Source organism: Catharus ustulatus, chromosome 3 (genome assembly GCF_009819885.2).
Source record: "Catharus ustulatus isolate bCatUst1 chromosome 3, bCatUst1.pri.v2, whole genome shotgun sequence".
In the NCBI taxonomy this organism is placed as follows: Eukaryota; Metazoa; Chordata; class Aves; order Passeriformes; family Turdidae; genus Catharus; species Catharus ustulatus.
Genome location: NC_046223.1, coordinates 45,475,543 through 45,490,007, shown reverse-complemented (window position 1 = coordinate 45,490,007; position 14,465 = coordinate 45,475,543). Strand labels below are relative to the sequence as shown.

At 39.3% G+C, this 14,465-nt stretch overlaps 1 protein-coding gene across 2 annotated transcripts in view; it reads left to right on the top strand.

Annotated features, from left to right (window-relative positions):
* Positions 1 to 14,465, top strand: part of PCNX2 (pecanex 2) — a 155,207-nt gene that overhangs the window by 31,267 nt on the left and 109,475 nt on the right. For both annotated transcript variants that reach the window (XM_033055014.2, XM_033055015.2), the window contains 4 exons: positions 4,616 to 4,751; positions 7,758 to 7,900; positions 9,027 to 9,180; positions 9,279 to 9,311. In XM_033055014.2, coding sequence (XP_032910905.1) covers positions 4,616 to 4,751; positions 7,758 to 7,900; positions 9,027 to 9,180; positions 9,279 to 9,311 — 466 coding nt within the window. The remainder of the gene's footprint in view (positions 1 to 4,615; positions 4,752 to 7,757; positions 7,901 to 9,026; positions 9,181 to 9,278; positions 9,312 to 14,465) is intronic.

The following is a 14,465-nucleotide window of genomic DNA, read 5'->3' as shown; positions in this document are numbered from 1 at the left end:
CTGGGAAGTGAGAGTGTACTGAAATTTGAGCAAGAAGGCAGTCATCATTTCCTGCCTTCATATTGACCACAGTGCCTTTGGGCATGTGCTTTACAAGGCCTTTCTGTTCATCTGCAGAAGCTGACTTAATATGTACTACTGGTTGTTTTGTAGTCTATTGCAACACTGCAACAGTGATATCTTTCCTGCCTATTGTCAGTATATCACTACGTCCAGCTTTCACATTCTGTGAACTCAGATGTTCTGCCTTATTGTCATTAGGGGTGTTATTTTTGCTATTTAAAACAAATGCCAAAAATTGTCTCCAAATCCTGTAGTAAAATGTACATAAATACACATTTGTACAGCTAGCAAAATATGAACAAGATTTAAGGGAGATTTAATCTTTAGCATGAGTTGCTCTCAGACGTAAGCACTGAAGAAAGTTAAGATGCACATTCTGAAATAATTGTACACTTTATGAAACTGCTAATGTCTTACCGAAACAGTGAAGAATGCTTCGTCTTTTGAGTTTTTTCTGTTTCCTGGGGTTGAATTTGTTGCATAATTATCCACTGCTAATGCAACTGTCCCTGGCATATTTCAGTCTTCTTACATGCTCTGAGTTGCTTTTAGTGTAAGTCTTGTTATCTGGTTATTTGGGAACTGTAAGCCATCATTTTCTTAAAAGAAGCAACATCTACAATTTTAGTGGCTTTGGTGTCAGTCTTGAGCTGTGGAGTGCTCTGGACAGATCGGTGCTGACAGCTTTCTAGTGGAGACTTAATAAGCAACATCAGTTCAGACAGCTACATTTGAGCCACACTGACTGTTTTGAGAGAGCACAAGGGTATGGGTGTGTTGAGTCCCTGCTGTGGCTGGGCCTTGCACAATCACATCACTCAGGTCTCAGTTCAGTGCTTTTTGGTGCACCTCAAACCAGTACCCCAGAAGCAATTGCTTTTTGGATGTGCAGGAGGAGACATTTCCAACTCTGAACTGCCTTCTGGCTCTTCACAGCCATAGTTGCTTACTATCACCTAAGGGCAGGATTTTAGGCAGCGCTACACATAGCTTTCAGCTATATTACTTATTATTGCTATGAATATTTATTACACACTGTAAAGTCTGTAGTGATCCAGACAGCTGTCTTAGGCAGTCCAGTGGGATCTTCTGGTTTTAAGCATGTGAGGACCTGTCCTTTCTCCAATATGCAGGTTAAAATGAAATTTAACCAAGACCTGCAAAACAGCTTTATTAACAGGGAATTCTTGATGGTATGCTGGTATAATGAACTTCCCTTGAGAGGGGTTCAGACCCAAGGCTAGCTAATCCTGACAAAGGGGATGACTTAGGCTGGGTTCTCTTTGAATGGCTCAGGCCAAGCTGTTGTTGATGTAAGGCAACAGGCTAAACAGTGAGGAAGAAGGAAGATTTTTCCAGCACTGTGTGGTTATACTGAAACATTCTATGTGTTAAATGATCGCTCCACTACCTTAAGCTTACTGAGTGTTCTTACAAAATGGGATTATGAGCCAGAAAAAAATTCCTGGTTTTATACCCAATTATCAGTAGAGGGTGCTATGTTGCTTTTGAATTTGATCTGCGTAGGTTATATGTTTATCAAAGATATTTTTAGTTAATAATTTATTATTCAAAATTTAGTTCAATTATACCTTTGCTTACATTAGCAGTGCAGTTTACTGTGATAGATCTTGATAATATTAATTTGATTCTGCAAATGAACAGATTTTCTATTTAGCAGGATTCTGTGTTATACTGCGATCAGCTCTTATAATGATATTATGATTAGAGAGTGTTTGCTCCTATTTATATATGGTAATAAATTTATAGAATCTAGTTTATAGGCTTACAAAAACACAAACACCATCATCACATTTCTTACTGGTGTTTGCTGTCAGTGTAATAGCAATGTCATCAGATGAGATGTACAGTTTCTAAGTAGCTGTGCAAGCAATTCATCTTTGGGGGTAGCAAGTGAATGTCAGAAGGAGGTTGTGTGGAAAACAGGGATAAGGAAGACAAAAACAGCAAACAGGACCTGAAGGAAATGGAAGATGAGGAGAGAAAAAGAAGATACAGCGAAATGAGGCTGATGACTACCAGATGACAGATTCTGATTTTGGAATTGTTGCTTTGCTAGCTCTGCCTTCCCAACTTCTCTGCCCTAATTGTTTTTTCAGGCTTATAAAGTTTCTGACTCTTCCCCACAGTCAATGTCCTGGCTGTTTGTGGTCTCCTCTGCCACATGCTGATAGGCGGAGCTATGGATTTTTAATGTAAACACAAAACAGACTGTGGGTTCTCTTGACTTTTTACTTAACTTCAAGTCTGGTGGGAGATAATTTGATATAAGTTTATTCTTGGAAGAAGTCTTATTAGTAAAAGAGTTTTGATTTCTGAGAACTGATAGACTCCTCTCATATTCTGTTCCTTCCATCTGTCCTTCTGCCATTTCCATTTTTGGTGAATGTGGGATTAAAGATGTGGTCAGATCTCAAAATACTTCTGTCTTTTGTAGAAAGACAGCTAAAGATACAGAAATTTAGTAAAGACTGACTCTTTAGGAAGGCATGAGCAACCACTATTTTATTCTCTTACTGTTTTGTTGAGTCACCGTTTGGGCAGGAATTACCAGGCTAGTGTTGCTGCATACCCTGGACTACACTTGCCTTTTTGCTGCTGTGAACAGAGAGACTCAGGGTTGCACCCACAATGACAAGATATGGGACAGCTCATCCTGAAGAAACAAAAAGTCCCTTGCCTTCCTTCTGACTGGACAAGGTTGCTCTATAGTCCACATCTGTGGGAATCTTACTCCTGGGAGACATTCCTCAGGGCTTCCTCCACTTTCTTCCTGCTTACATCTTCTGGTTGTGATCCATCATCTTGGATGAGTGCCCATCTCTTCTGTACTGTTTTGTTAATAACTGCTGACAAAGGAGATGAATCTTACAGAGGACTGCCTTGTGGCCGGGACATCAAGTGGGTTGTGTTGCACCATGTTCTCTTTTGCTAGTACTGTCCAAAGGGACCGTGACAGCTTTCCTGACTCTGTGGAGTGGATCGTGCTACTGTCTGTGGCAAGAGGAGTGTAGAGTGCTGAGGAAGCCATTAGGCTCAGGAGCGTGAGGTGCTCTCATTTCTGCTCAGCTGAGAGTTCTGCTGGAGTGGCAGATGGTGAATACCAGGTCTGGAATTCAAGCCTGATAGCAATCAAGGCTTGGAAAACATAAACTACCTGGCTCAGAAACTGTATGCAGGATGGCTCCTCTGCTGACATCCTGAGGCTGACTGTGTTCCTGTTGGTCCAGGCAGAGCTAGCACATCCTGGAGGGGAGGAAAGATTGTGCATTTTGACCTGTTGGTGTGATACTTCAGCTCTTTTAAGTAATCCAGATGCTGAACTATGTTCCAGAACAATGCTAACCACTGCAGGTGAAGTTAACAACCAGTTATGTGCAGGACAGCCACAATTTTAATGCCTTAACAGGGGTTACGTAGGATTACGCCAATTTTGGTAATTGGGAACTAAAAGCAAGGAAAGTTAACTAAAAATTAATAAGGTGCCTTTGGGGCAAGTGTAGGGTATGCGAGAGGAAGGTTTTAATCTTTGCACTGCCATAGGCTTTGTGGCTGACTGTAGGCAGATTGCTCTAGTTTCTTCCTGCTTGTCTTTATGCAAAGCAAGAACAACAGATGTTGACTACCTTGCATGAGCACTTAGGTGCTTTCACGTCATGTAGATGCAAAAGCAGTAAGAGCTCAAGGCAGGTATCCAGAGACAGTGGGGCATGACGATCCAATGATCTTAGAGCAGAGTACCTGATGTATGAATCCTATTTGGAAAAGAATTAGAAAAAAGTATTCAGAATAGATCCCTTCCCCAAGTAAAAATTATTTCAATAAAGTTGTCTCTGAAGCCCAGTCAGTCATGTCATGGTAACACCATTTCTGCAACCCAACAGGCACTGCTGCTCTAAGTGCAGATTTTCACAAGTGTGTAGGTGCTGTACCTACAACACAAAACAGTAAATGTGAGGAAAAGCAATAAATAGTATCTTGCTCAGGGCCCTCCCAGGGTGAGTTTACGCTCATAGTCTTATGTGAATAAGCTCATGTGTTATTATCTTTCTAGGGCAGAAGGAAGTTCTTGTAGCCTGAATTCGCAGCAGGGTAAACCAGTACTCAGTAAATTCAGTGCAGGTGAAACCAGACTAGCTTGGTACCTAAGTGAACTCATTGCAGTATCTTTGCAGTATCTACTTTGCATTTTGCTCTGTAGATGTGCATCTCTAAACTTTAATTGTCAATGGACAGAAAAAGGCACTTCTGAAGTGTGATTCCTTGAGGGTGTTCATCTCAGAATGAGAAAAGCTGTGATACAGAAGTATTTGTGTCTCTCTGGTGGATGTAGTAAATCAAGTGTATCTGAATTTGGGGCTTAGCTGCTTTGTGGATCTGTGCTAGATTTCAGATATGAAGGTGGAAGGTTCCCAAGTCCTGTGGGCCAACCACTAGTGCAATTACAGTCTTTCTCCTGTAATATTTCAGAATTGTTAGGAAAATGTTGCTGCTTAAAACAATGTCTTTCTTTCCTGTCCCTTGTGCACAGTGAAATACAGTTCAGCTCCTCCAGTACTACCACTTCAGAGAGCCAAGAACCATCTTCTGGGGATCAAGCAGCCAGCGCGCTTCAGCAGCAGCTCCTACTGATGGTGGCCAGAAGGACCCTTTCAGAAAACCCACGGGTACATTGTAATATCTGAGTTTCTAGCATCTTGATGAACTGCTCAATAAACAAATGCTGCAGGCTTGTTCCTGAGACAATTTTGTTGATTTTGCTATACTGCTTTTCCTGATATTGCTCGTGTGGGAGAAGATGTGTTTTATGTTGATGGATGCAACTCGGCTGTTTTCTACTGACACTGAGTGGTGTCCTAGAGGACTATTTAAAGACTCCATCATGAAAAAGTTAATCTTCTATCTTCAACCATATTTCATTTGGAAGAGGACACAGCTGCTAGGATTTTAGACACACCACCAGATTTTATTAGTATGAAGTGTTTATTCCATATTCACTGCTGTCATAAAACCTCATGTCTGGTTTCACTTTTCTGAATTGGGCAACCAGACCTCTGAATGTTTGCTGTGGAATGTTGAAGCCACCTCCTCAATGCAGCTAGTAAAAAAAAAGGCCCTCAGATTTCAGTTTGCACGGTCTTATGTGGACATGAACTTTACAGTGTTTGGGGTCTGTGACTTAGGGCTCTAATCTCTTTTTACAATTCCTTTTATAATACCTTTGACTTTCTCTCTGCCATGGCAAATTCTAGTTTGGTATTTATGAATAACAGTAAAATGACAGTTAATTGCCTTTCATCTTAGATTTCACACAGGAATGTTAAGCTAGAAGCAGCTTGTGTAAAGGAACTATTTTAAACTAAAAATCAGTAAATTGTCCCGAATAGTGTCTTTCATATTTGGTCAGTGTCTTCCATCTAAAGGCTCAGATGTTTTCCAGATATTTAGAGTCTTATAAATTAGAGAACAATTGTCATTTCGTCTTTCTGTTTTAGGAAGACTGGTCCTCAAGGTCATATAGCAAATCTGTAGCCAGGCCAGGCAGTAGTTTCAGAACATCTTGTTTCTGATTTTTTTTTTCTTAGACATGAAATTCTGAGCCTGCGTAAGTCAGGAAAAGCATTGTCATTGATTTCAATGAAGCTAGAGCTTCAGGCTGTCGCTGACACTGTATAAATTTATGTAGTGAATTTTTATAAGCCCTTTTTTGATAGGATAAATGGCTAGACTTGAGTGGCTTGCTCAGGGCTAGTCAGAGAGTTTGTCAAATCCAGCTCAGAAATCTGATTCCCGCCCAAGCAGTACAAGACTCACAAAGGATTTCATCCAAAGGTTACAGTTCCTCAGGAGCCAAAATGTTCGCTTACGCACTCAGCTAAAGATGCTTTAGGCTGTTCTAGGGACTCAGCAATCAGATCCTCGGGTGTTTTTAGTGAACTCTCTGCCACTGTTTTGATTTTCTTTTTATCTAGTTATGGCAAGCAATATACATTAGATGTGTGAAGTTAATGACTGCAGTGGACTGAATTTCACTTTACTTTCTGTTGGGTAATAAGACCCAAGAGAAACAAAACTCTGCCAGTATTAGCAACTGTAATATTTTAAAACATGTTTTTTTTTTCTTTAAAAATGCCCCAACCCCATGTTTAAGTTACTTTTTAAAGTAGTAATAAAAATATTAAAATTTGAACTACATAAACTCCTTTCAGATTTTATAGTCAATGAAATGAAAGGATTGCGATTGGTCTCATGACCTTTAAATTGCTCAGAATTGTTAATAAAGGAAAGAATGCCAAATAACCCAGTATCCCCTTGCATGTCTCAATGCTCAGAAATGGAGGGATTGTCCTCCACTACTAGCAGTTGAGCTCCCTGGCCCTGCATGGCCTGTACATTTTTAGTCAGTTGGAGGCATGAGATAAAATGCCTAAACTTGAATTTCTTTCTCCAGAGCTTATGCTAGCCTGTTTCACCTCATGTTTGCCAGCACACTGAGAATATCAATGAGATGTTTCCCAGCAGATGCACAGTAGTACATTGTCATGTGTAAACTCTGTGTAAAATTCCTTTTCTTGGAAAGGGAAGATTAGAAATTACTCCAATATTCTGAGAAAAAATTTAACAATTCCTTTATACAGGTGGGCAGGTTGTTCAAAAATCTGTGCTTTGCTGACAGTTATAATTTGACAATCGTTTACTTCACACAGAAATCCCCTTCCCTGACTAGGAAAGTTAATCTAACATAAATAACTCTAATGTAGCATTGCCTAGAGTTCCATAAGTATATTTGTTGATTAATTATCTTTAAGGAGGCGTGGGGAAGAGGCTGCCTAGGAGAAGGTTGAAAGCCACTGGGCTTCACAGTGATTTGAAATCTCAGATTCTTCCTCTTGAAAGAATAATAAGTAATTTCCTCTCCTCCATGACATCAGTAATGATATACCTTGGAAAGAAATCACTGCTTTGCAGAGATTTTTTGTCTGTTGTCTAGATTTGTAGGCTTGGCTGATGGTTGGAGGAGAGTTGTAGAGGAGTTGGAAAAAGCCTTAGAATCTGGCAAGAGCAGTATTCAAAAGGGTGAATTTGAGTATGATGGTAAGATTTAGAGACTCTTAAATTACTGCTGTTTATGCTATTTGTGCTTGTTTGCAATTTTTTTTCCTTCTGTTGCTGTTCTCGAGGAGGCACACCTGATGTGGTATACAAGGCATCTCAGAAAAGATAAACAAAGCTGTATTCTGGAAGAAAATTGATAAGTCACACCTCTAAGCCTTAAGACCTATTTATTTATTTTATTTAAAAAGAAGGATCTATCCTGTCATGTTTTTGTGTCGTGCTGTAATTAGCCTGATACATGGGAAAACCTTCAAGAAGAAACTTTGGACAAGTACTGGATCTGGACAAAAATAATTACTTTTAAAAGCATATTGTCAATATTGAACTCCATAGTTAACATAGCTTCTGTTCATCTGCAACAATTAAGCTGGTGTGATATTTTTGTTTCTAATTTAAAATTAAGAAAATAAATATGCTAATACGCTCCCATTACCCTTTTAGTTAAAAAAGAAAAAAATCTGATACTTCATGTAAATTTGGCCTTTTCAACACCTGTTTTGCTTGCAGCTGTGTGTGAGTGTGAGAGAGTTTTGTGTATTTCTGGTTTGTTTTTATAGCAGCCCAGCCAGGACCCTGAGGATTCTTCATGTTCTTCGGCACAACGGAAGCTGAACAGGCAGTTTTACAGATTTGTTATATTCCCTGGCAAGTGGATTAAAGTCTGGTATGATCGTCTTACCTTGCTGGCATTGTTGGACAGGTAAGCTCTTTTTTTAAAGCTGCTCTGTGTAGTGTTGCAGTGGGTGACTCCTCATGTCCATAAAGTAATGCTGACCACTAGAGAAGGAGAATTCAGGCTGAGTAGCTAGACGTGTTTTTGCTTTAAGTTGAAGTTCAGGGTTGGTTTCAGTGGTTCTTGCTACCCTTTTTCTTCAGGTAGAGACTTTGATTCATGTGAGTACCAGGCTTGTAGATCAGTCTGTAATTTGACTCACAGATGCTGTAGATCCAATGATTTCTGATGAGAAAGTCTGAAGTAGAAGGGTCCCAAGGTATTGTAAACCAAATACTCCAATCTTTAAAAAAAAAGAAAATTATTTATAGAATAGTATTTTGAGTGGCTGCCTCTGTTCCAGTTCAAGTTTGTTTCTCTTCTTCTGTTGTGGGTACAGTGCCATATGGGTTAACATGGACTCCACAGCAGAAATCTCAGATGGCAGTTTTAGCTGATGGAGAAATCAGGCTACATGTCAGGGAACTTTAAGTCCAGAACAGATATTTACTTATCTGTGATGTCTTATCTCTGTGTTTCAATTATATGGAAATCTTTTCTGTTGATAGGCTCTTTTGTTACAACCTGAATATTAACACTGCTTTTTATCTCAGCTTCCATGTTCTAATAGAAGAGATAAAACAAATAAAACATCAGTTGACAAATTTGGCCTTTCATCCAGTTCTTTGCTGTCAGATGTATATTTTTCATTAATGGAACGCCTTATTTCCTCATTTAAAAGTGTTTGGGTATTTGATTTTATTTGTAGTTGTTCATGTATTGCTTTTTTAAAAATTCAGTTGTTTATGCTTTTATAAGCAACGTTTTTCTGCATTCAGATTATCTCCATTGCGGAATTCTAATTGGAAAGTGCGATGGGAAGGGATATTAGACTTCAGTGCGTATGACTCCTTTTTCTATCCTTTTTAGCTATTATTTTGGATAAGGTTTTTGGCATGGGGATGAAATACTGTTGAACATGTATACATAGTTATGGGATCCAGTGAATTCTGATAGCTGCAGCACTGACAGTTCATACCAGCTACAAATGCAGCTGCCTTGCTCTAATGAATCTGTAAATACTTGTACTTCTCCAACACTTTTATTCACATAGGACAGAAGATATAAAGGAAAATGTGTTTGCTGTCCTTCTAGTAGTTCTTGTTTCATTTCTTGGATTCCTGACTCTGAACCAAGGCTTCTGTAAAGATATTTGGGTTCTGTTGTTCTGTCTCGTAATGGCCAGCTGCCAGTATTCTCTCCTCAAGGTAAGGACTCCCTTCATTACCAACTGCTGAATTCTCTTCTAACTTCTGCAAAGACAAAATCTTGTAAGCGAACATCTTTTTTTCTGTTCTGTTTTTAGAGTGTTCAACCTGATCCTGCTTCACCAATACATGTAAGTTTCAGTCAGTAAAGCAAGTCTTTCTCCTTTATTATCACTTGTGTACTGTGAAACAGATTGAGTGTTCAATGAAACACAGGCATTAATCTTTTGCTGTTCTAGCTGATTTATGAAAGACATCTGTGATTTTAAGACTTTGCACTAGGTTTAGTTATTTTTTAAGCTATTTATATTTGTCACTGCTATTAGAAAAGTGCTTTTTCTTTAAGTTAATATGTGCAGTAAAATTTTGTCTGGACTATCTTGCTGATATTTGATCCTGTGACATCACACAAACCTTTTCTTTGCTTTCCTTTAGAAACAAACAGAAAAGAGCAGAAGTTCCAGACTAGCAGCTCAGTCGTTGCTCAGTTGGGATTTTAAATTTTTTTATTTTTTTTAATTTGAGACTGGGGATTGATCTCTTTAGTTTTTAAATCTGCTACTGAAGATTTATTTATTAAAAGTATTATTAGCTCATCAAATGGCACAGTGTTTTCCCTTTGTTACAATATGGTCACAGTTTCTGTGCTTACTTCCTGAAGAAATGTCCAAATCTTTGGGTGAATGCAGGATGTAAGGGTCCTTGCTGATTGCAATGGGCTTTGTTTTATTGGATATATCTAAGAAATTGAACTCTGATGGTGCCAACCACCTTGCAGAGAACCAGTTCTTTACACAAGTCTGTCCTTGTTACAGGACTGTTCTAGAGGCGTCATCCTACAACTTTGACCTTACCACTCCACCTGTCATGATGTCTCTGCATTTTTGATTTGTAGATCTTGGTCATGATGCCTTTTCCTTTCTTTTACACTTCATGCTTATGTTACTTATGTTTCTTATTTAGCTCATAGAATATTTTTGAGGATACCTTCTCTTTCCTCAGGTTTCAAAAATGACATGCTGAAAACTTCAGATTTGCTGGATCAGTTCCCTTTGGCAGGGAGCAATTATTTTTGTCAGTTTAGAGGCTAGAAATACAGGGTGAACTTGATGTTATTTATGTATATATTCTGCACGCTTCACTAGATGGATTTCAGAAGATTCTCAGTTTCTTTTCCATGCCAGTTATTAAGGGGTGAAGTTATGGTGGTTTTGGTTATATTGCATTCATCGGAAATACTTGTTTGCATATAAAGTAGAGAAGGGCAATAAACAGCAACTTACCCATTGTAGGGTAATATTTTCAATACATTAAAGAAATAGTCCAACCTCAGTGAAAAGTTGGGGAATCTTGTGAGTATAAAATTTATATTAAAATATAATTTATATTTATTATATAAAGTCAGCTCAACTGGCATTTGTCTAGATGTAATATTGTGAACTGTAATCAAGGACTTTGCATTTAATCAGACGTTAGCAATGTGTACATTTGTTTCAAGTGGGTGGCAAACAGTTTAATCACAACTTCATTATGAACCTATCCAGCCCGTATTTTTTTATGGTATTAAACACAAGATAGTGTTTAAACAGGACATTTTTTTTGGTGCAGAATCCAGGTCTGAATTTCAGGTTCTTACAATACTATTACAAGTTTTATTTGCTGTATTGTGTTGTGTAAGTAATGCAGTGATGGAACAAAGTAACAATAGGTGTATTCCCATCTTCCTTTTCTTTCCCAAAACTTTATTAGGGATACTTTCTTGGAAACTTTTTGGTGCACTATACAAACTCCAGTAGAAATAAAATTTAGAAAGTTTTTCCACTAAGGGTTTTACAGGTGGAAGCGTCATGCTAAAATAGAAGATTAGCAATTTCTACATTATAGCTTTTTAACACAATAGGTATTTGTAAAGGCTTACTTGAGCTACTAAGCACCTCAGAAATAGGACAATGAGAAGGTGAGAAGAGATACTCTGTGTACTGTTTTATAATTGATGTGACTGCATTAAATTTAAAGAGAATAACATCTCTTGATGTTAACATAAGGATGCAGAACAGCAGAGGGATTAAAGAATTATCTGTACCACACCCATGAATGAAAATGCAGGTGAGATTTTTTTTTTTGGGTGTGAAACAAACCATCATGAGCCTCAGATCTGCACAGTGAATTAAGTTCTATTCATGGATCCATGAGTAACCACCAATGCCTTATGTTATCCATGACTGACAAGAAGGTTCCAAATTTCTTCCCTATCTCATGTGCAGTTTGTCACTGTTTGGTGACTTTGTGATCTCTAGCCTGTAGTTTCTTGAAAGACTGTTTTAATATAGTGTCCGGTGAGCTCAGAAAACACAGCACCTAGAGATGCTGTAAGATTTTGTTCCAAACTCTTCCTGAGTGCCACTTGCTGCTGTTGAGGAAGAGCTATCATTTATTATTACTGCAGGTTTAGTACTAGTGCCTGCTACAAGACAAGAGTCTAATTTTCCTGTCAACTGGAGCTTTAGCTTTTCCTGTTCTGGTCCATTGGGAGCTGGTGACCTTTAACTGCTGTTTACACAGGGGTACATGGTTCTGGGATGGTGAAATTTGGGAATAGCCTTCTCACTGGAGTGGTGGAGAGAAGCAAATCAATTCATTCCAAAGTGTGTTACATTTTGCTGTTAGTGACCTGATCCAAGCAACCTACTGGTGACTGCAGGGTATTAAAATTCAGGGATCCAAGAGATTCCTATGTGTTCAAAGGTTTCAGAAAAATTTTAGGCAGGGTTTTACATTTAGTAAATGACTGTACAGAAGGATCAGGAGAACTTGTCTCAAAGTACCTCATAAGACGTGTATAGCTCAGAATGTTGCTTGGGCTTACAAAGGCATTTGAGCTTGAAAGATTGCAGTCGTGCTCTTAACAAGATTTAGAAAATCTCTTGCATAATCATTGTCTCAGTCTTTTTTGTACCAAACCAGATAGCTAACTCAGTTGTGTAGCTACCATAGGCAGTTTGCTAAATCCCATAAAGCACTTAAAGTATTTTTAATTTGTCCCTGTAAGCTTTTCTGTAGAACTGAGCACATGCACATTTCTTTATATAAAAAAGCCTTCTGTCTTTCTCCTCTTACATATGTGCACCCACAAACAAAAAAATCCCCATTAGATCTTCCTAAAATTTTTCCATCAAAATCATTTGCAGTCAAAATTAGTTTTAGTGAATGTGTTTGTGAAATTATTCTTTGATGAAATTCTTAATATTTTTATAGAAATATGAAATGCATCACTGCTGTGTTGGTAAGATATGAATATGTATATGAAACATATTAATGAGAAACATGGACATGAAAAAAGTGACCTTTTTTTAGCAGACTTTAAGAAAGGGAGAGCTTTCATTGGAAAAGTGGAGTCATTTCACCAAGATTAAATCAGTTTTGCGTGTCAAAATTTGGTGAGCTTGCCTAGTAAAACAAAATGAGCCCTTAATGTCTAAAATACTTTCTTAAACAAGTTGTGCTGCCACATGCCCATTTTGGTGAAGGGCTGCCTAGCTTTGTCTGCCAGTGGCAGGAACAGGAAGACTTTGCTCTTATTTTTCTGTTTGTTTCTAAAACCTTAAAAAATTAAATATAATGTCTATCCCAGGCTGTGGCTTTTGGGAACTGATCCTCTCTTTCCCGGAAGGTGTCCTCTGTTGCCCTCAAACCAGTCCTGTCCCAAATAATGCACCTCACATGAAGTATGTAAATGACAGTGAAATACCACACTAATACTTGCAGCAGTTCCTTTTTCTTGTGTTGTGTTGCATGTTCCCCAGATGTGGCGACTGGAGTACTTGCAGTGCTCTGGGAAGCTCATTCAGTTTGAGGACATTCCAAGTAGTGCAAGAGCTGTGCAGAAACTGCCCTTCTGAGTGCATTGCTGCTGCATTGCTTTGCTTCTGTTGATAAGATTCTAAAAAGATTTCAAGATTCTGTCTCATTACCCACCACCTGAAAAACAGGGAAGGTAATACTTGCTCACATTTTGCAGCTTCTGGAAAACCTCTGGAGTCTGCTTCCTCAATCCTAAGTGGCATTACTGTAGTTAGCATGGTAAGAGTGATTGAATTAGTCTATTCTATTCTGAGGTAGAAGTGACCTACAATGATCATCCAGTGCCACTGCCTGCCCAGTTCAGGGTTGACCAAAAGTCAAAACAAGTTATTAGGAGCATTGTCCAAATGCCTTTTCTAAACACTGACAGGCTTGAGGCATCAACCACCTCTTTAGGAAGCCTGTTCCTGTGTTTGACCACCTTTTCAAAAGGAATTCCTCTGCTGATGCAGCTTAGAGCCATTCCCACACATCCTGTCACTGGATGGGACAGGAGATCAGCCCCACCTTCTCCACTTCCCCTTCTCAGGAACTTGTAGGGAGCAGTGAAGTTGCCCCTCAGCCTTGTCTTCTCCAAACTACACAAATCCAAAATCTTTAACTGCTCCTTATAGGACATTGCTTCCAACCATTTCACAGCTTTGTTGCCCTCCTCTGGATGCCTTCAGGGACCTTCACATCCTTTTTAAATTGTGAGGCCCAAAACACACAGCACTCAAGGTGGGGCTGCACCAGTGCTAAGTACAACCGGATAGTCACCTCTTGACCAGCTCGTGTTGCTGTGTTTGATGCACCCCAGATGCAGTTTTCCCTCTTGGCTGTTGGCACTCACAGCAGACTCACATTGAACCTGCTGGTGAGCAGCAACCCCAGCTCCCTTTCTGCGGGGCCACTTACCAACCACTCATCTCACAATTTACACTTGTGTCCAGTATTACTCCATCCTAGGAGCAGGATCTAGCGCTGCATCTCATTAATCACTGTTCAGTGTTCCCGTCTATCTGGTTCCTTCTGCAAGCTGTCTGATCTCCAACTGAGTCAATGGCACCTCTGGGGTCGGTGCCTTTGGCAAACGTGCTAAATGGTGCGTTCAGTTCCTGCATGCAGATCATTGGTAATCTGTTGAGCAGAACTGGCTCTAGAACTGAGCTCTGAGGAACTTCACTGCTGATGGTCACCAGCCAGATGTGGCCCCTTTCCCTGCAGCCCTTTGAGCTCTGCCTGCCCTTCAGCCAGTTCTTCACCCAGTGCACCATAAACTACTTTAGAAATAAGAGTTAAATATGCACTGTAATCCTAATTGAGTATGTCAGTATTCTGCATGGAACTGCAAGATGTGAGGAGTTAAACCTCTGGGCTTGTAGTCATCAAATCTGTCTTACCCTGCCTTCAAAGAATCACCATGCAAAGATAAAACTGGCTTC